Source organism: Scardinius erythrophthalmus, assembly GCF_964197995.2.
Source record: "Scardinius erythrophthalmus genome assembly, chromosome: 22".
Taxonomy (NCBI): Eukaryota; Metazoa; Chordata; class Actinopteri; order Cypriniformes; family Leuciscidae; genus Scardinius; species Scardinius erythrophthalmus.
The window spans coordinates 28,744,559-28,764,541 of NC_138242.1; the positions used below are offsets into that span (position 1 = coordinate 28,744,559).

At 36.2% G+C, this 19,983-nt stretch overlaps 3 protein-coding genes across 5 annotated transcripts; all 3 read right to left on the bottom strand.

The window, feature by feature from the left end:
* Positions 1-135: 135 nt before the first annotated feature.
* On the bottom strand, positions 136-1,536 carry tmem14cb (transmembrane protein 14Cb). Its single transcript, XM_081352302.1, has 4 exons — positions 1,358-1,536; positions 913-1,014; positions 734-821; positions 136-601 (listed from the first exon to the last, which is right to left on the bottom strand). Exons 1-4 carry the CDS (start codon positions 1,431-1,433, stop codon positions 538-540), a joined length of 330 nt encoding a protein of 109 aa, XP_081208428.1. The 5' UTR covers positions 1,434-1,536; the 3' UTR covers positions 136-537.
* A 263-nt stretch (positions 1,537-1,799) lies between these two features.
* Positions 1,800-6,131, bottom strand: pak1ip1 (PAK1 interacting protein 1). 2 transcript variants are annotated; one of them, XM_081352597.1, is made up of 11 exons: positions 6,006-6,131; positions 5,837-5,916; positions 5,437-5,599; positions 5,191-5,311; positions 4,642-4,716; positions 4,417-4,469; positions 4,111-4,256; positions 3,365-3,462; positions 3,117-3,213; positions 2,380-2,509; positions 1,800-1,945 (listed from the first exon to the last, which is right to left on the bottom strand). In XM_081352597.1, the coding sequence occupies exons 2-11, from the start codon at positions 5,912-5,914 to the stop codon at positions 1,830-1,832; spliced, it is 1,077 nt and encodes a 358-aa protein (XP_081208723.1). In that variant the 5' UTR covers positions 5,915-5,916; positions 6,006-6,131; the 3' UTR covers positions 1,800-1,829. The 2 variants fall into 2 exon arrangements, with proteins under 2 accessions (XP_081208723.1, XP_081208722.1); XM_081352596.1 differs by having other exon boundaries at positions 5,837-6,130.
* A 448-nt stretch (positions 6,132-6,579) lies between these two features.
* On the bottom strand, positions 6,580-17,581 carry esco1 (establishment of sister chromatid cohesion N-acetyltransferase 1). 2 transcript variants are annotated; one of them, XM_081353357.1, is made up of 10 exons: positions 17,455-17,581; positions 14,978-16,727; positions 11,431-11,524; positions 11,156-11,222; positions 10,603-10,693; positions 10,231-10,362; positions 9,639-9,728; positions 9,352-9,495; positions 8,391-8,575; positions 6,580-7,570 (listed from the first exon to the last, which is right to left on the bottom strand). In XM_081353357.1, exons 2-10 carry the CDS (start codon positions 16,724-16,726, stop codon positions 7,423-7,425), a joined length of 2,700 nt encoding a protein of 899 aa, XP_081209483.1. In that variant the 5' UTR covers position 16,727; positions 17,455-17,581; the 3' UTR covers positions 6,580-7,422. The 2 variants fall into 2 exon arrangements, with proteins under 2 accessions (XP_081209483.1, XP_081209484.1); XM_081353358.1 differs by having other exon boundaries at positions 11,431-11,515; positions 17,455-17,538.
* Between the last annotated feature and the right edge of the window lie 2,402 nt (positions 17,582-19,983).

A 19,983-nucleotide genomic window follows, 5' to 3' on the forward strand; every position in this document is an offset into this window, starting at 1 on the left:
TTGTATTTTTTAATGAAGATTTAGTCATATAGATGATGTGACACTATTGTGATTTTGTAAAGTGAAAAAAAGGTTATAATAAAACTGGCCAAATGTATTACAACTTGATATACTTAAAAAATAACAGCTATTTGTGTGGTCTAACAATATTGGTTTTATTAAAAGCCTTAGGGCCCTCTATAGGTCAAAGTAAATACATCTCAGGCTGTGACTAACATGGTGCTGTCTGAATAACATCTTTGGTTGGAAGCTGGTATTAATAAATATTTTTAAGGAATTACCAGCTAGCACATATGTTTTCCCAAGATTTGAAAATTATATGTAATGTGTCATGCACATAAATAAACAAATATTTGAAATGCAATACATTTTATTTGCTTTGATTTGTTCATCTGCAGTTATGAAAACACTCCAAATTGAATTTTATTATAAAATGGTTATTTTATTGTCATTTTCATATATCTTGTATAAAATGCTTAATGAAAGTATTTCAGTACATCTGTGTCCTCGAGATCTGCATGTAGTCTCTGTAAAGTGTCATCTTTTCTTTTTTTGAGAATTCCGCAGCACTTTAACACCAATCCTCAGGAACATCAATAAACTGCAAGAAAGAGAAAGAACAAAACATAATTCAACAGCCAAAATGATACATTTGTCCAAGTTAATGTCACACATATCTATGCTAACAATTTTTGAATAAATAAAAATTAATAAATAAACAAAATATTCCTGCCTTGCTCCTGCCATGAGTCCAGCTGGCATAATCTTCCATGAACTCAAAAATCTCACTCCCATTAGAGCAGTCAGTAATCCAGAGGTGCCTGCAAATATAAAAACAAACCTGATTTGCCATATTTGATCCTTAGTTTTGTAGAATATAGGCTATGAATAGAATTAAAAACAGTGACTTACCCATTGAAACCCAGATATCTTTGTCATTTTTTGACATCTGATAAGCACCAACAAATGCTGCAATGCCAAACATCAGCCCAGTAACCAGAGACATAAAACTACCTACAGGAACATGACCATATTAGGAAGTTCCGGTAAAGTTCAGGTAAATGTTCTTTAACAAAAGTATGAGCATAAACTATAATACTTTTTTTCGGATTTAACTCACATATATCTGTGAGATAATTCACGTAAAGTTTCAAGGCGAGTTGTAGAGGTAATTAAAATAATTAGATAAAAATAAAAAAATTCAGTTAAACGCTTGGCTACATCTACACGATTAGAATGTGCTCATATTTTAATTCATATTGTAATATTTTTTAAGTGTTTTACATATCCTATAGCTACCCCAAAACTGAACCAGAGAACTGAACACCGTCGTTTGTCCCACGCATGAGATGCTTACCTGCTTTAACAAAACCAACAATCCCTCCTATCGTTATTAGAGCTGCATAACCATAACCAAGCCAATCCACAGACATATCTGCACGTTTGTTTAACCCTCAAATAAAACAGAAAGCAATCGTGATGATTGCAAGGGGGAAAAAGCTAAACCTTCTCCACTTTTTAACTTCCTGAAACATTGAATACAAGCGATTTTCAAAATAAAAGTCCAAGAGTGCAGGTGAGAACTTTTACATTTCTCAGTTTTATAGATAGATAAATAATAATAAAAAAATACATATTTTTTTCCTTTCGGTTCGCTGGCATTCAAAGTGTCTACTACTTGGAAAAATGCTCAAGTTAAACAACTGCAGTGCTATTGACATCAATAATTGCACTTCAAGTCACTCGGTTTGGTTATATGACATGACTAACAGGAAATGTAAATAACAGAACACCACCAATAATTTCAATAAAAGTGTTTATTGCGCATTTTATCTTTTCTTCTTTTTTCCTTGCTTTGTGGAGCTGCCTTCCTCCACTAGAATCACCTCCTCTCCTGGTAGCCTCACCCTTTTCCCTCTGGCTGGCACAGGCGGCTCCACAACAGCTGTATTGAGAAAAGACATAGATATTAATGTTTATTACTCTGATACGGCACTCTGTTGTTTTGGGGGGAGAAACTTTAAAAGGGAAAGTTCACCCAAAAATTTAAGTAGTCACTTGTCCTGTTGTTCTAAACCCATAAGACTTTCGTTCATCTTCAAAACACTAATGAAGATAACCCTCCACTGAATGTATGTTCACTCAAAACTCTGATGGTTCATAAAACGAATCCATTTGAATCAAGCAGTTGTATTTTTATAATTTTATATGATAAACAGATTTAATTTAGGCTTTTATTCACATATAAACATTGATCAGCAAACATGCATAAAGGACTCAAACATGGTCAATGAAAACTCAACCGTAATTGCTTGACATGCAAGATTACCACAAATTCCTATTGAAATGAAATTCGTAAAACAACAAATGTGACCGCACTTTTAGAAGTTGCAGGCTGGACTGACTGCTCCACAGTTGTCTCTTTCGCTTCACCAGGTTTCCAAACGGAAAGACAGGTGAGTCTGGCAGTGGTGTTCACCTGGCCAAGCAAGGAAGCAGTCTCAAGTTTCTGTATAGGAAAGAGAGAGTATAAAATACTAATTAAAGTAAATTGAGCGCCTTGCAAATCAATGGATCAATCAAAGGATTGTACAATATTGTACATTCTAGTGAATACCATGTATTAGGGAAATAAAGTTAAATGATCAGGCTTTCAATTTAAAATATCTAGGAACATATTTGGATACAAAGTTGAGTTTTGACTATTTTTAGAAGAACAACTCAAAGTTTGAGTTTCAATATTAGTCAGTCAGTTTTGGAAATGTATGTAAAAGCCATGTTGAACATATTTTAGTGTTTAATATTACAGCCTTAGTTCTTAAAAATGTTTCAAACACTCTTTTATACCAGTGACAGGCAATATTGAATGGAATTATGTAAGGGTAAGGATATTTTGTGAGAATTATTAATTTTATTGGGTGGTTGTTTTTAATTTGTTGTATGCTTATTGTCTGTCTTACTTTATATAACTCTTTTTTTATGAGAAGATAAAAAAACAACAACACATTGGTGGATAATAAAGTTATATCAATCAATCGATCAGATAAATCAAATGTTTTCATGCTTTAAATGGTTCAACTCAATGCTTTTCCGCTCTTACAGGTCAAGCATAATACCTCAAGATTGAGTTTCCACAACTTAATGAATCCATCATTTGACGCCGTAACAAGGACACAAAAATCATTCTTCATGAAGCTCTCAATGGCTTTTACTCTGGAAAAAACAACATTAAATTACAAATACAACTTATCTCCATTGCATTCTGGGAATTTCAATGCACTATAACAATACTGATGATAAAACAGCCCAAGAAAATGGGTTCATTCTGTGAGATTGGGATGCACCCATAATGAAGTGGTCCTACCTGTTCTCATGTGCTTTGAACTCAAACACACACTTCTGTGAGGTCACGTCATATATACACACGCTCTCATCATCTCCTCCCACAGCCAAGAGTGTATTCTTGAAGAGACAGTGAACAGAGACTGGAATAAGACTTTATATAATAAATTGAGCAGGTTTACATTTGACAAACCAGGGCAGCAAAACTTCAGAAGAATAAAAACTAAGTTAAAGTGCCCTTATTATGCTTTTTCGGATATTACCTTTCATGTGTGTGATATGGCTGTTTGTGAATGTAAAATGACTGCAAAGTTTCAAAGATTGACGCCATCGTTACTGTTCGAATCACTGTGTATCAAGCGTTGAGGAAGATCCAAGCTGAAATTCAGATGTGGTAATGGACATTTTGTTTCCAACACACACTGTAAGCGGTCGAACAATCACAACAGACTGGACCATCTAACCAATCAGAGCAGAGTAAGTTCTCAGAAAGGAGGAGTTTAGAAAGACTGAATCCTTTATTGAATCGTTTCAGACACTATGAGAAAAGAGCTGATGCTGCAATGTATATTATGAGAAAATTCAATTGTTTTTTGACCTTGGATGCATGTAAACCTATTGTAGAAGACTCCAAAACAAAATTAGAAACCTTTAAAACAGCATAATAGGGGCACTTTAACATATAAATGGCAATGGCAAACTAAACTAGAACTGTCTTAATAGACATATACTGTATCAATCCCTTGCAACACTGGTAAGACTGCTCACCTTCAGAAACTTCAGACATGAAATCCTTTTTGGGAATGAAATGGTTCCAATAATTGTGGCAGACTTCACATTGTAAATGTCCACTCTGTTATTCATAACCACTGCATATTGATCTCCGTCTGGTGACCACAAGACGATCTCCGCAGCTACAAAACATCATTACACACCAGTCAACATTTAAAAAAAAAGTTTTTACTATTATTAAAGTTTTTGATTTAGCTGAAAAGTTTAAGTTTCTAAATTCATTACAATAATTTTATCAAACTAATAATTAAAAATCCTGTATAACATAATATTCTAACTTACTCTGTTTGATATTCTTGATGAAAGCTGAACGTCCTTCGATGAGATTCCAGGTTCTGCAATTAATTTGTCATAAGAATTACTTTTTTTGCTGACTAACGTAAACAAATCAAGCCCAATGATATCTATAAGCAATCCAAACACAAATATGAATTAAAACATACACAGCTTAACAATCTGCTCAATATTTTTGATATTCATGTTGGAATTAAACATCTGTGTACATGCCTCAGAGTCTTGTCTGTTCCAACAGAGAGTGCGAGTTTTCCAGAAGGATGTACGGACAGTGAAGTAACATGACCCCTAAGAAATAAAACCCAGGTTACATCATTTATAAATGAATAAATAAAAGTTTGAGGTCGGCGAGATTTAAAATATTTTTGAAAGAAGTCTGTTCTGCTCACTAAGGCTGCATTTATTTGATCATAAACAGTAAAAACAGTAATATTGTGAAATATTATTACAATTTAAAATAACCGTTATCTATTGTAATAGATTTTAAAACTTTCAGCATCATCCAGTCTTCAGTGTCACATGATCACTCAGATATCATTCTAATATGCTGATTTGTTGCTCAATTTTGATTATCATCAATATTGAAAAGTTCAAAAGTACAGCATTTATCTGAAACTGAAATCCATTGTAACATTAATGTCTTTACTTTCACTTTTGATCCATTTAATGCAACCTTGCTGAATAAAAGTATTTATTATAAAAAAAAAACACCTGACCACAAATTTTGAATGGTAGCATATTTTGTGTGTTCACATTACTTACTTATGAGCTCTGATAGATTTTAAACATTCCCATTTTTGGGTGCTCCACACACAGATAAGACCGTCGTGTCCTCCACTGAGCAAATGGGACGTCCCGTAGAACTCCAGACACGAGATGGAACCTGTCGAGAAGGCGAGGTTACAATTTGTATGCATCACATCATGAAACATAAATGTCAGTGACGCAAAATCTTTGATGCCAGACTGTCTTGTCCAATTGGAAACCAAAATTGACAGCTGTCCTTACCATCATGGTGCAACAACGCCCCGTGTTCAGTTTTCTTGCTCATGTCATACAGCTGAATGGTCTCATCTTTGCTTCCTGTGGCGATGAATCGATCACTGGATGAAACTGCAGTCAGTGATGCTGTGTGTGCATGATGGGTAAAGTTGGGCTCGATTGTCCACTCCTAAAACAGACATGCAGAACATAACTAAGATCATATCTGAAATGAAGTCAGAACTACTATTATAATTGGAGTGAGCTATTATAACCATAATAGGCCTGTTATTAAAATTATTGCAGTTGAAATATTGATCAAGAAAAACACAAACGCACAAACCAAGGCACAGTTGCATATTTACTATCAAGACTAATGAAGATGACATCAATTAAAGAAATAAAAGTTATGAAAAATGATAATTACCTCGTCACCAGTGCACACTCGATATCCAAATACTATCTGTTCATAACAGCCAGCGACTAACTCGATATGATCCCCCATGACTATAAAACACGTGTTCATACAGTTACAGACAGCCAGATGACACACTGCCCCTCATAAGTAACTATTTATATTAATACATCTGTTATACCTAGAGTTTATAATAAAGCTTAAAACATTAAAGCACGTTGAAAGTAGAATACGTATGCCCACAGCAACAACGTGTAGACTCCTTTAACTCCCACCGGAAGTGCAATACTTCATAATAAAAGTCCCTATCACAATAAAAGTCAATTTGCCGTTTGTTCAAAACTAGGAAAAATAAATAAAAACTTGACTAAAAGTTTTGTACCTGGTTCTTCAGCACAGTTGAGGCTTCATTCATTATGTTAAAGATAAAAACAACATATAGGTAATTCCACGTTTCAAATAAAAAATAAATAAAATAAATTTATTGGAATAGAAATTCAGCCCATTTTAACATTGGATCTCTTTTGCAGTTTACTTTTTATTTGTTTCTTACTATAAGGTTAAAGTAACTTGTATGACTAACTAATGTAAGCTGTTTTTCTTCACTGTTTGTAAAGAATGAGCAAATATCCCAATTTATAAATTAGTTAAATACCTTATATATGAGATCAACGCATGTGTCCTGACAATTTTATGAGGCTTCTAAAATGTATTAATGTAGATAGCAAAATAATGATATTAAAAGAAATCCATCTGTAGTCATTTCCAGGGGTAAATTAATATAATTCAATCAAAATACATATACATACATAAAATCAATCTAAAAATATTAAAATGAGATGGAATACTATGACCGGGCAAACATTTTGAATTATTACACTTGTGTTTTAGAAACAAATGAATCAAATTCATTCTGCACAGTGTTGTGCAAAACCAGCGACTTCTACGAAATCATCTGCCATCTATCGATGTCAATGCCATGCATGTAAACCTCTTTAAAACGCACATGGAACACATTGTATCAGGAAAATATGCTCTCTTTAAAAATAGCTGACATGATGAAAGGGTTGAAGGGAGATTTCGATGACAAATTCATGATGTTTTTCAACCTGAGATTCAAAAATCATCGCCTCATGACCGAGGCATTGCTTACAGTAGAAAAGTTCACACGTCTTCCTAACTGTTCTAGGAAGAAGTACTTAGACTGATTTTGCAATTGTGCACTGGACTACATGGCTTCACTAAACGGTGAGTCCTAAGATAGGCTGCAACCTAAACCTGAGAGAACGGTTTAGACGTCTTTCATTAAACAATTCATCAGGTATAAGCTACTGTGCAGACTTATTAAAATACGTCACCTGGCCGTGAGGGTTAGATATCAGTGTCTAACATTACACCCTACACCTCCTGTGAGGAGACTAGGCCCATTTTTGCCAATATAACACAAGACTCTCAACAAAAGTCTGTTTCTGTCTCTCATCATAGTGTTCCCTCATTTTTGCACTGTTTGGTATCGTGAAATAAAGTCTTCTAAGTCCAGTCCTCTTCTTGAATGTGTGTATTTCAAAACTGAGCTCTGTTTCTTTGTCCACATCCTGTCAGGTTGAGCGATTGCTGCTTACAAAGTTGTAGACCAAAAACTGAGTGGTTCCACAGTAATGTGTTGCGAAGAGTTTGCCGTCAGGCGTGGGATCGGAGAAGGCGATTTCATCTTTACTTAGATGAGACCCATAGATGAAATTATTCCTGGAGAAAAAGAAGATGAATGAACATTCGGGTCTGCACTGTAAGAATGCATTATTTTGTTTCCTTTAATATCCCAGAAAACACTTTAACACAACTTGAAATCTGTAGAAAGTACACTACCATTCAAAGGTTTTGGGTCAGTAAGATTTTTGAAAAAAGTCTCTTATGCTCAAAAAGGCTGCATTTATTTGATAAAAAAAAAAAAACTAATATTGTAAAATATTATGACAATTTGAAATAAATGTTTTCCATTTGAATACATTTTAAAATGCAATTTATTCCTGTGATGCAAAGCTGAAATTTTCAGCATCATTACTCCAGTCTTCAGTGTCACATGATCCTTCAGAAATCATTCTAATATGATGATTTGATGAAAACAATCAATGTTTAAAACAGTTGTACAGCTTAATATTTTCTCTCTTCCTCTCTTTTTTAGGATTTAACAGACGTATAGAAGATGGAAAGAACATTTAAAAAAAATCTATAAATCTTTTGTAACATTATAAATGTCTTTACTGACACCTTCGATCAATTTAATGCATCCTTGTTGAATAAAATAATTAAAAAAATATTACTTTTGAATATTGTGTAATGTAAGGTATTTTAAAAGTATTCTAAATGCATAACATGCTGCTTTCTATTTTTTATAAAACATTCAAATTTGTTTAAAGCTTTTGGACAGTAAAATTAATTAATACAGATAAAATAAGTGGTTTGAAATGTGTTTTGATGCATTGTACATTTTAAAAGTGTAACTACCCACATTTATGTGCTACAACATTGGTTACAATTATTCATATGCACCCATCCAACGCTTTACCTGAGGCACTCGATCATCCGTGAGGCGATGCCTCTCCGTCTCATCATGCTGAACACCCAAATGCGACTGATGCCACAGAGTGCCGGCTCAGGTACGGTGGAGCAGCACCAGGCTCTCTGACGCTCGTACATGACCTTCTCTCCTTCTGAACCTTCCGGAATGGACTCCTCTATAACCCTGTATCCCTGCACACAGCACCCAAAACAAACCCATCAGATGTAGAATAGACTAGAATAATAATACGTTTTATTTATATAGCACCTTTCCAGGGCGCTTTACAATGAACAAGCAACAATAATGGCAATGGACAGTGATAACAAACAAAACAACAGTAGGTAGATGAGATTAAAAGTACAGTAAAGGAGAATTGTGTAGACAGGGCAGCACAATGACGAAGATGAAGACTAGGATGAACATTACACAAAGAAGCAGCACTTACAAAGACTTCAATTAGTTATTAATAGGCCCACATGGAATATACACGTTTTTCACATTTTCTGAGTTAACTGAGCGGGGAAGCCAGAGGAATTCTGATTTAAATATTGTAAAAAATTAGCTTAGAGTCATTATTCGTTTCTAAAAATATTGGTTTCTTCAAACAAGATTTAATGCAAGAGGTGGTGAATATGTAGAACTTTAAATTCTGAGGGAACTGATTAATTCTATAATTAGATGATATATAATGCAAAAAACATCCAGTTCAATGTATTCAAATATGGACTAATTTATACATAGCGATTTCTATATCTTGTGCATGAGAATGTTTAATGACATTTCATGTAAACTAGTTTTGCTAGAACTAATTATGTTTTGAGTATTGCATATTATAAAGGAATAATGTTAAAGTTAAACCATTATAAACAAAGAATTTTGTATAATGCGTTTTTTTAACCCATAGTAAAAACACAGATGCGAGATATACCTATAAACATGCTATTAAACACCTGTATGTTCAGCTGACCTCTTGGATGTGCTCTGCGATAAGGCAGCCTGCGACTTTCTTATCATTTGAAATGAAGAGGAAGGTTTTGGTCTGTGACGGGACCTGGGTCTCCACTTGCTGGAAGCCCAAGTCATTGTCCACCATTTCTCTGATCTCTTCAACCTTAAATAAAACAAGACAAATATCATAAACAGACATAATATGTATCAGGGGAATCATTAGACATCTTCTAAACATGCTGTATGGCTATACAGCAGACAGTCTGAGGGCTAGTGAATGGAAATATATGAGGAAGAAACAAGTACCTTTTTCAATGCGTACTTAGGATCCTCAGGGAGAACAAGAATAATCTTGCCATCAGGATACTCTCCCAGGATTCTCTCTTTCTTCCAGCCCTGGACCACATATTACAGTAATGATTTTGAGACATGGGTATGTAGTTATTTTGAGACTGTATTACTCCCATCATAAAATGAAAGCTTTCGTTATATGCTAATTAACTATGTTACATAGGAAAAAATTATTTCGTTATATATGAAGACTTCTGACATTTTCTACTAAAATGAGTATTTTTATATCAAGCTCGTATATTTAAGTACAGTAATTTCCCTTTAATGACAATTAATAGGTCATTTTCATTGCCATTAAAGTGAAATAAGTGAACATAAACAATACAAGCTTGATAAAAATGATCATTCTAGAAGGAAATTTCAGATGGCACTTAGAGGCTTTTGCATCTGAAGTCTTCATATGGTCTTATATTATGGTCTTACTTTAAACATTGGATCTTATAAGATTATTAAAGCAATACATCACTCAAGACTTTGATGAATCTGACTGAAACAGCATCTATATGTCAATAATCATGAATTACATAATAACAAATATGTGTCTCACCACGTATTTGACAGCACTGATGAACTGGTTGTGGAAGAGGAGGTGTTGGGATTCGTCCTCTGGGCTCGAAGGGGAGTACAGCATCCCACACACATTACACGTCACCGCACCAAAAGCCTTCTGACCAGCATCCTGCAAAGCACAAAAACAGCCTTCACAAAATGATAATGAGCACCAGTGCTACCATGTATAATATAATGATGGGCGTGATGTATTCTTCTCTCGGTTTAATTGTTTATTTCAAAGTTGTAAAATAGCAATTGTATATTTAACACACAATTTATACGTTAAAGAATGAAAAAAGAAAGAAATATAATGAAACTAGGATTAATTAATAACCAAACAAAGTTCATTAGGATATAACTGACTTACATTGCTGGACTGTGTTGCTGTATTTGCAGGTTTGGGACTGTCTCTGACTTCTTTCTTCTGTTCTGCTTCAGGTTCAACACCAGAATTTGCCCTGAAATAACACCAAAAAGTTAAGACATGCTTTAAGTTTGTTTTCTAAAATTATGAATAGACTATGAATAGACATTACTGCAATGATGACACGGATTCCTTTGAGATTATCTTTCCAACAACACATTATAAGCCGTGTAATTTCTGCTCAACTAGCATCACCAAATGGAATTGCAAAAATAATGACTTTCTCCTGAACACTTCTTATTAGTTGAACAAAAAGACAGCCCCACTTCAAACTCAGGGCATTGGTAGTGTCAATGTCGCTCACGGGAAACAGAGCAATGCTCTGATACGCAGATACATAGCGTTTACATTTTTCAGGGAAATAAAACCACAGTTTACTTGTAGTTGCATATTCAACTAAGATAGGAAAACGCATTTTCACAGAACAGAAGATAGATATTCTGCCTTTTTTTACAGACCTGAAAGCAAGTTTTCAAATATTTCAACAATTAATTACCTGTTGCTGTTTTCTGATTGCGTGTCTTGCACAGGTTCTTGCTGGGGAGAGGGTTTCGGCTTACTATCTGTGGACCACAAAATAGTTCATAAAAAAAGCACATTCTGTATTATCAAACATGCTGTCAAAGAGAATTAGTTTAGCAAACTTGACACATTATCTGGGTATGATACGCTCCACAAACACCTATCATGAAACTAGCATCGTGTGTCCAAGATGGACAGAAGTCAGGCTTTCACTGAACCCAAAATCAAACAAATCAATACAAGTTCTACCTGCAGTAGTGGGCGCACATGGCTTCTTCTCCACTGGTGGTTTGGGCTGCACTGGAGCTGATGAAGAGGACTGCTCTGGTTTGACCTGTGAGAACTGTATTGGTTATTTAGATTGTTAGCATGAAGACATTTCTTCAAATATAACGTAAAAAATGTTCATTACTCCAGTCTTCAGTCACATGATCCTTCAGAAATCATTCTAATATGCTGATTTGCTGCTCAAGAAACATTTTCTATTATTATACATTTTTGTGGAAACAGTGATGCATTTTATTCAGGATACTTTAATGAACAGAAAGTTCAAAATAACAGCATTTATTTGAAACTGAAATATTTTATAACAGTATAAATGGCTTTACTTTGGATTAAATTAGTGCAGTGGTTCCCAAACTGGAGGGGTGCGACCCAGAGTTATAAAAGGGGGGCATGTCAAGGCTAAAGGATAGTATACAGTAGGCTTGGGCGGTATTCGAATTTTGATACCGTCAAACCCCCTCCCAATTTTAGCGGGGTATACGGTATTACCGTGACTAATTAAAAATGATGACATAATGGGCTCAGACGGCGTCACCAAACTGTTGGTTTGTGCCTACACAGTTCAGAAACTGAATGCCAGATCGGGCAAAAAAAAAAAAAAAAATCAAGCCGTGCACGTTGTGTCTGAGTCCGGTCGACGGCATTAACTGTTATTATGAGCCCGAGCCCACCATTATTCAACATAATACTGTGTGCGTGCAACAAGCAAGAAGTGCCTTTGTAATCCGGTGACGCGTGTCCATTTGATTTTTAATAAAACTTTTCTGTAAAGGTGGAAGTTGACGATCGCCATCTCTGTAGTGAGCGCGCATATAGAGAGAAATGCACATCATTGATTAATCAGACTATATTTCTTTTCGTTTTGAATTGTTTCGTTTAAAGAAATTGACGATCACCATCTCCATAGTGAACGATAGAGAGAAATGCACATCATGGATTACAGAGAGTAGGCTAGTCTATTTCTTTTCGGTTTGTATGGTTTCGTTTGCTGAAATTGATGATCACATCTCCGTATGAACGCGCCTAGAGAGAAATGCACATCATGGATTAAATAATCAGAGTGGCCTTTGTCTTTTCGTTTTGAGAAATTGACGATCGCCATCTCTGTGAACGCCATAGAGAGAAATGCACATCATGGATTAATCAGAGAGTAGGCTACCCTATATTTCTTTTCGTTTTGAATTGTTTTGTTTAAAGAAATTGACGATCGCCATCTCCAAGTTTCGGTTAAAGTGACCGCGGCATGCCATCGCCCATCATGTCATGATTATATTAAATATATAGGCAATTGGTTGATGAAAAATTTATTAAAATTAAGATAGAATTTATACAAAACGAAATTCGTTTTAAAGAGGCCTTTTACAAAACGAAATTTATTGAAGTGGTCAAATCGTCTGACTCCCGATGCATCCCATCTTATTTGTGCTGTTCACTTTTCATAATCAAGAAAGATGGAAAAAATAACATTATAATATTTTAACCAATACGAAACAACGCGCTTATTTAATGAACTCGAGAACAAAATGCATCCTGGCAGCAGTGAGTGGGTGGTAGTTTCGGAGATGCGACATTAGGTTAGAGGTGTTTACATCTCTCGCGGTCACCTTTTTATGGAACAATTTACAAATTGCCTCATCAGTATTTACCGCCTCTCCCTTCTCATTCGGTTGGAACCAGAAATATTGCCAAACTGCAACCACACATAAGCATTTTTTAGGCAATAAATAAATTATATATATTATAGGCTATATAAGTGCCGGTAATGACGGTATTGAAACTGATACCGGTGCTATTTTAAGATCCCGCGGTATCCGATATTACCGTAATACCGCCCAACCCTAGTATACAGTCAGCAGATTGTTATGCAAAAGAAACATGTCCAGGGTGATACAAGACCCTACTACAAAATGATCCCGCTTATTATGCCGCTACTTGCCACACAAGTAAATATTTAAACACAAAATACTAATTTGACACTTTATTACCTCAATCCGACTCGCAGTACCCACTTAAAGGAGAACTCCGGTCAATTTTAACATTGAGCTCATTTTTTTGTACATTTGGAGTGCTGTCAATACAGAGAACATCGGCAAAAATCGGTGTTGCCTACACCGTGTTATCCTCTTTTTAAAATGTGCACCCTGTTGACTTCAATAGGGCAAGTACTAAACCTGCTTTTAGCCTCTTAACATCCTTGATGTGTCATTACAAGTGCACAGGTCATGTGAGTGATTCCTTCAGAGTGAACACAAGTGAATCTGACTGCAGTAGATGTGAAAGATAGGGATAAAAATGATGTTATTTAAGCCAGCGCAAATACCTGTGTTTACATCCTGTTTTCGGTTGAAGTCCAAAGTAGTCGATTGCCGAGTTCACGCGCGTGATCATAGGTAACTAAACCAATACCGATTCGACAATCGATTATTATGGACTTCAACTTAAATAACATAATTTTTATCCATTTCTTTCACATCTACTGCAGTCAGATTCACCCGTGTTCACTCTGAAGGAATCACTCACATGACCTGTGCACTTGTAATGACACATCAAGGATGTTAAGAGGCTAAAAGCAGGTTTAGTACTTGCCCCATTGAAGTCAACAGGGTGCAAATTTTAAAAAGAGGATAACACGGTGTAGGCAACACCGATTTTTGTCCTTGTTCTCTGTATTGACAGCACTCCAAATTGACAAGAAAAATTAGCTCAATGTTAAAATTGACCGGAGTTCTCCTTTAAGCAGTCTGTTATCAGTTGTACACAATGGCACGATTGAAGAATCAGAGTTGAGTATTGCAGGGAGCCATGTAAAAATATAAATGAAAGCCGCATGGTTCTGCTCTAAGCATGGACACATTTGTGAAAGGACTGCCAGTGCCAGGTAAACAAAGCAGACGATGAATCTACTTTAAACAACCAAAACAATGGGTTTACACCTGACGCGAACAGCAGGACGTGACAAAAACAAATAGAACCCATTATAACCAGTGATGCTGTTTATACTGGATGTGGATTGGACGACATGTCTAATGTTCGACAATAAACTGATGCCCCGTTCAGTTTCTGATAGCAAGCGCTCACTCAACCTCTGACACATAGGACAAATGGATTTCTTGCGTTCGCTTTGATACGTCCAGTTTAGACAGCCTCAAGACAACAAAATATAATGAGGCATTTCTCACTCTTGGATTCACCAGTACAACGGTGGGTAAGGAAGAGAGACCACAGCGTGCCTCAAAATATTAACTTCTGACAGTACGAAGCCGAACAAGTTAAGACGCCACATCATGAACACAAAGAGAAACCCATTGAAGTTGTAGTACTGTATTAAATTGCATTGTTTCAAATAAATCCTATAGGATTATGCGAGCAAGCTCATGCCAGAGAGTGTCTTTATGTGGGTGCATGTAAGTAGGGGACATGAAAATATATTTCTCTACAGAGGAAAAAGTTCGGCAACCACTGAATTAATAAATCCTAAGTATGAATTTCTGTGTGCGCGAGAGTTCTTTACCTCATTTTTGGCAGCAGGTTTGGTCGTTTCATCTTCAAGACCGTCAAGTTCAAAGTCATCTGGTGAATACTTGCGTCTGGGAGTGTAGGGTTTGTACTCCATCACTGGATTGGGTTTCGGGCTGGTGATTCCATTAGGCATGGGTGGCGCCTGAGCTGGAAGTGCTCGTCTGGGTTCAATCGAGCCCACTTTGGGCACGCTTTCTGGCACAGGAACCTGTGCAGGGGTGGTGGCCGGGCTGGGCGAGATCGACGGAGCGTCGTCCTTTATGGGAGAAGCAGCTTGACTCGCTTGATCCGACTTCAGCTTCTTAACACGGGTCCAGGTCAACTTATCCCGCTGAAGCTCCACCTGCCTGAGCCTCTGATATCGGGATAGCTTCTTCTTCTCCTGGGTCTTAAGCGGAAGACACACCTGGCTGAGGAAAAAACGTTTCTTGGGCGTGCTATCCTCGGGGATGGGATCAGCGGACTCCTCGTTGGGGGTTTCGGCGGGAACGGTGTTGTCAGAAGCCATTTCCTCAGTTTCGCTTACCTCCATACATTCACTCCCCTCCTTTTGTTCCTCACTATCTTTCTCATCTGAAGCTCCCGGAGCATCGGAGGCGATATCATCCGCGATTTCCTCACAGAGAGCCAGGAGGTTAAGCTGTCGCGGCGGGGGTTTCTTGGCGGCAGCCGCCCTTTCCTCGGCCAAAGCTGCGAGGCGTGCCTTCGTCCGAGCCTGAGGGTTCATTGCTTGCTTTTTCTGAACCCCTTGCGCGGAGTCCGTCGCACTTTCCTGGGGCAAAGAGGGCGAAGAGGTGATGTTACACCTCACAGCTTCGCTTGTTTGCTTTTTCGCCGTTTCTTCCTCAGAGCTTTGAGATGACTGCTGACTGCTGTCATCCAAATCCTCATAGGTTTCGATCTCTACAACGCAATGTTCAATCTCAATGTCATCATCCAGAAATGCTTCTGAATCTTGGAGAAACACTTTCGCCATGTCGGTACTTTGTACATTGTCCTGCAGGGAACACGTGTTCACCACCTCTAACTCATCCATGTCAGAAATGTCTTTACCAGCGTACGAGTGTTTCGTAATGCTGGTTTCTTGGATGACTTTGAAAAGAGCCTCTAGAGGTGGGGGGGGTTTGCTCATCACATCAACTTTTGCATCCACACTGACTGTGATTTTCTCTATAGAGTCTTTTGGCAGCTCTTTATGCTCTTCTACTTTGCTTGCTCGCGGGTCATGAATCGATTCCAGATCAATTATGTTGGCCACGTGGATTTTGTCAGGTTTGGGTAGCGTGATCTCCTCATTTTGGAAGTCAAGAAATCGCCCATAATTGTGCTCTATTTGCACAGGGAACAAGGCTGCTACTGTTTTGATCGTTTCTGAGATTGAGGGCTTTTCTTTCTTTACTCTTGGAACATATTTCTTGTCTCCTTTCTTCAGGACAGACATATTCTGAGAGGGTTTATCTCCAGAGACTTTCGGCTTCACCCCATCTTTCCGTCGTCTTCCTCTCGCTCCCTTCTTTTGTGGCGTTTTCAAGCGAGAGGACCGCCGAACAAGTTTTCCGTTTTCTTCCCTCGATTGTGTCTGATGGTTCGACTGAACTTCCAAACCTTTATTTTTTTTAGGTCTTCCTCTCAAAGACTTCTTGGGCATCTGAGATTTATCTGACTCTACAAGACTCTGATCCATCTTTGTCTTCTTTACATCAGGTTCAGAAGAAGACATGTTTCTTTTCTGCCCAGGCATCCTAAGGAGACACAACACAGCAAGTTATATGCAACTATAAAACAGATTCCTGCAATGATGTATGAAGTTGTTTGCTGTTGTTTGTAAATATAAAAAATAATGCAGAAGGACATAAAAACCAGGCATAAAAATAATGACAAATGAACAACTAAACTCATCAAAATACGAATAATATAGTACTAATAATATTAGCTGTCATCCAACAGAAAGGATTTCACAAGTGACAGCGGAGACAAGAGCTGACAATTCACTGATAATAAACTCACAATAACACCTCCTACATTCAGCATCAATATTAAAACTATAATCTCTATCCACAATGTATCAAAGTTATGCGAAATGAATCATAAAATCTTAATTTAAACACATCGACATGTCAACAACTCAGAGTCTATGTTTCTCCAAAGATGACAAGTATGAACTGAATATGAGTCATTTATTCCCATTCCTAGCGTATAACAACATGCTATGATTATCTGAAGAGTGTATAAATGATTTAAATAAATGAATCACATTTTTGGAGTTAAATAGAGATTCAAGTGTCTCATCAGTCTGACGTAGAGAAGAAAGTTAGCAGAGCTGGCTAATCCGTTAGCTGCCTCCTTATAAAGCCAACGACATTCACTACTGTCGATTATATATTAAAAACAAGTACATAAGACTTGAATATAACTATTATGATGAGTAGAAAAAGAAACCGCAGTTATAAAGTAGAGTACAGAACTTACCTATCGTTCCCTGTTACTAAACAACAGCTGTTTTCCGCTGTGTGGAGCAAAGTTTAGCCTCACTTCCGGTGCTGAGTCTTCTTCGGCGGATCTGCTGCGTTCGCGTGGGATTAAACGACACTTGCAGGATTGGAGAAGAACAATTACTATTTTTAATGTTTTTGAAGGAAGTCTCTTATATGCTGATGAAACCTGCATTATTTTACAGTTTTTCTCTATTGGTTTGGCTCATTTCTTGAAACAGAAATGACATTCTCAAAACAACATGGACAAACCTCCAAACCACATGGCAATTGTTCACAACAGAATTGAATTTCTCATTCATTTCATCAAATTGCAAATGTCTAAGTACATGTCTCAATGTCTCAGTACATCTTTGCAAATGATTAAGTACAGGTAGCCTACATTTAGCACAATTTCCAAGAGAATAGATCTTGTTGATCTAAACTGATTGTTGATTCTCAGTCTAATGGTTGTTCGCTCCAAAACGTGTCAGCGTCATTTCATTGTATAAGTCATCACATGCACAATAGTCTGTTCAATTGTCAAAATTAGTCAAGAACATATATATATATATATATATATATATATATATATATATATATATATATATATATATATATATATATATATATATATATATATATTACAGTTTTTCTCAGTCGCTTTGGTGCATTTCTCACATCACTATTTACATTTGCACAACAGTTAGTTCAACCTCCACAACATTTAGTCATTTGTGCACATCATAGTAGCAGTTTCTCATTCCTTCCAACAAATTGCAAATGCTTTTGGACATGCATCAATTGCTTTCATACAACTCTCTGCTGTTTTATAACATTATCATTTGCTTATGTCATGTCAGTCAAAATGAACTATACTTGTGAATGCTGAATAGTCATTCCATATAAAACTAATAGTCCTCATTTCATTGCTTGAGTCATTACATACAAAAATGTTGAACTAGTTGTCAAAATCTGTCAAGCAAATTTTACACATTTAAAAAAAATAAAAAAATAAAAATTCTGAAAATGTCTCCTAAATTGAACAATTTCTCTCAGGTGAATCTCAGCTTTCACTGATGAGGAACGTCTGGATGTGCATGAATGATTACAGCACTATGTATGCTGTATGTTCAGTTCCAATATGTACTGCAATATTGTGTACAGTTGTGCACAGCTCTACCCAAAGGAAGTTTATGTTTGTTGTAAATAAGGGTGTATTTTTTCTTTTGCACAATGCTGTGAACAAATTAGAATTGCAAAGAGCATAATATGCAGTAAAAATGTGAAACATACATATTCAGTGTCTTGTACTCAGTTATCTCACTAAATACAGTAATGTGTAACTTTACTGTATTTTTCAAATGGCTGTGCAAATAGTATATAGCGCTGTCTTGAGCATTTTCAGGTAGTGTCGCCAAGATCTGACTTTTTTGCATTGGAAAACATTTACAGAGTAAAACTGTCATAATGAAAACATGACAAAGCCATTTGACTATCTTGTTCATAAACAATGGTGTCAGGACTTTTCATCTTGATGACACTGACACTTTCATTGACATGAATACTTGCTTTTGAGGAGTGAACTATCCATTTTGAGCAAGTGACACGCTTTTGCAGGTTATCAACTAGGTTTTGCAGTTTGTACTATTTGTTTTGAGAACTGCATTAACTGTTGTGCAAATGTAAATAGTGATGTGAGAAATGCACCAAAGCGACTGAGAAAAACTGTAAATTAAAATTACAGAAAAAAACTAAAATATTATGAAATATAAATATTAAAACAATGGTTTTCTATTTTAATATACTTTAATTTAATTTAATATTACTTAATAAAACCGTTATTTTAAATTGTAATAATATTTCAAAATAGAACAATTTTTCTGTATTTTTGATCAAATAAATGCAGCCTTGATGAGCAGAAGAGACATCTTTCAAAAACATTAAAAATAATAATGTTTCCCAACTTTTGACCGGTACTGTGTCTGTCCAGTGTATTTGTCTTTTGTTTGTTTATTTATATGAATTATGTTATTATCATAACAGTATATAGGCTATTGCTTCTGGTGATAGATAGACAGACAGACAGATAGATAGATAGATAGATAGATAGATAGATAGATAGATAGATAGATAGATAGATAGATAGATAGATAGATAGATAGATAGATAGATAGATAGATAGATAGATAGATAGATAGATAGATAGATAGATAGATAGATAGATAGATAGATAGATAGATAGATAGTAAGATAGATATATAGATAGACAGACAGATAGACAGACAGACAGACAGACAGACAGACAGACAGACAGACAGACAGACAGACAGACAGACAGACAGACAGACAGACAGATAGATAGACAGATAGACAGATAGACAGATAGACAGACAGACAGACAGACAGACAGACAGATAGATAGATAGATAGATAGATAGATAGATAGATAGATAGACAGACAGACAGACAGACAGACAGACAGACAGACAGACAGACAGACAGACAGACAGACAGACAGATAGAT

Excerpts from the sequence above, each read along its gene's own strand:
- tmem14cb (XM_081352302.1), bottom strand. The coding sequence starts at position 1,433 with ATGTCTGTGGATTGGCTTGGTTATGGTTATGCAGCTCTAATAACGATA. Across the intron at positions 822-912 it reads AGATATCTGGGTTTCAATGG|GCACCTCTGGATTACTGACT; the intron begins GTAAGTCACTGT and ends TTATATTTGCAG. Across the intron at positions 602-733 it reads GGACTCATGGCAGGAGCAAG|TTTATTGATGTTCCTGAGGA; the intron begins GCAGGAATATTT and ends TCTTTCTTGCAG.
- esco1 (XM_081353357.1), bottom strand. The coding sequence starts at position 16,726 with ATGCCTGGGCAGAAAAGAAACATGTCTTCTTCTGAACCTGATGTAAAG. Across the intron at positions 10,694-11,155 it reads CAATCAGAAAACAGCAACAG|GGCAAATTCTGGTGTTGAAC; the intron begins GTAATTAATTGT and ends GTGTTATTTCAG. Across the intron at positions 7,571-8,390 it reads CGGATGATCGAGTGCCTCAG|GAATAATTTCATCTATGGGT; the intron begins GTAAAGCGTTGG and ends CTTTTTCTCCAG.
- pak1ip1 (XM_081352596.1), bottom strand. The coding sequence starts at position 5,935 with ATGAACACGTGTTTTATAGTCATGGGGGATCATATCGAGTTAGTCGCT. Across the intron at positions 3,463-4,110 it reads CATGTCTGAAGTTTCTGAAG|AATACACTCTTGGCTGTGGG; the intron begins GTGAGCAGTCTT and ends TGTCTCTTCAAG. Across the intron at positions 2,510-3,116 it reads TGTGGAAACTCAATCTTGAG|AAACTTGAGACTGCTTCCTT; the intron begins GTATTATGCTTG and ends TTTCCTATACAG.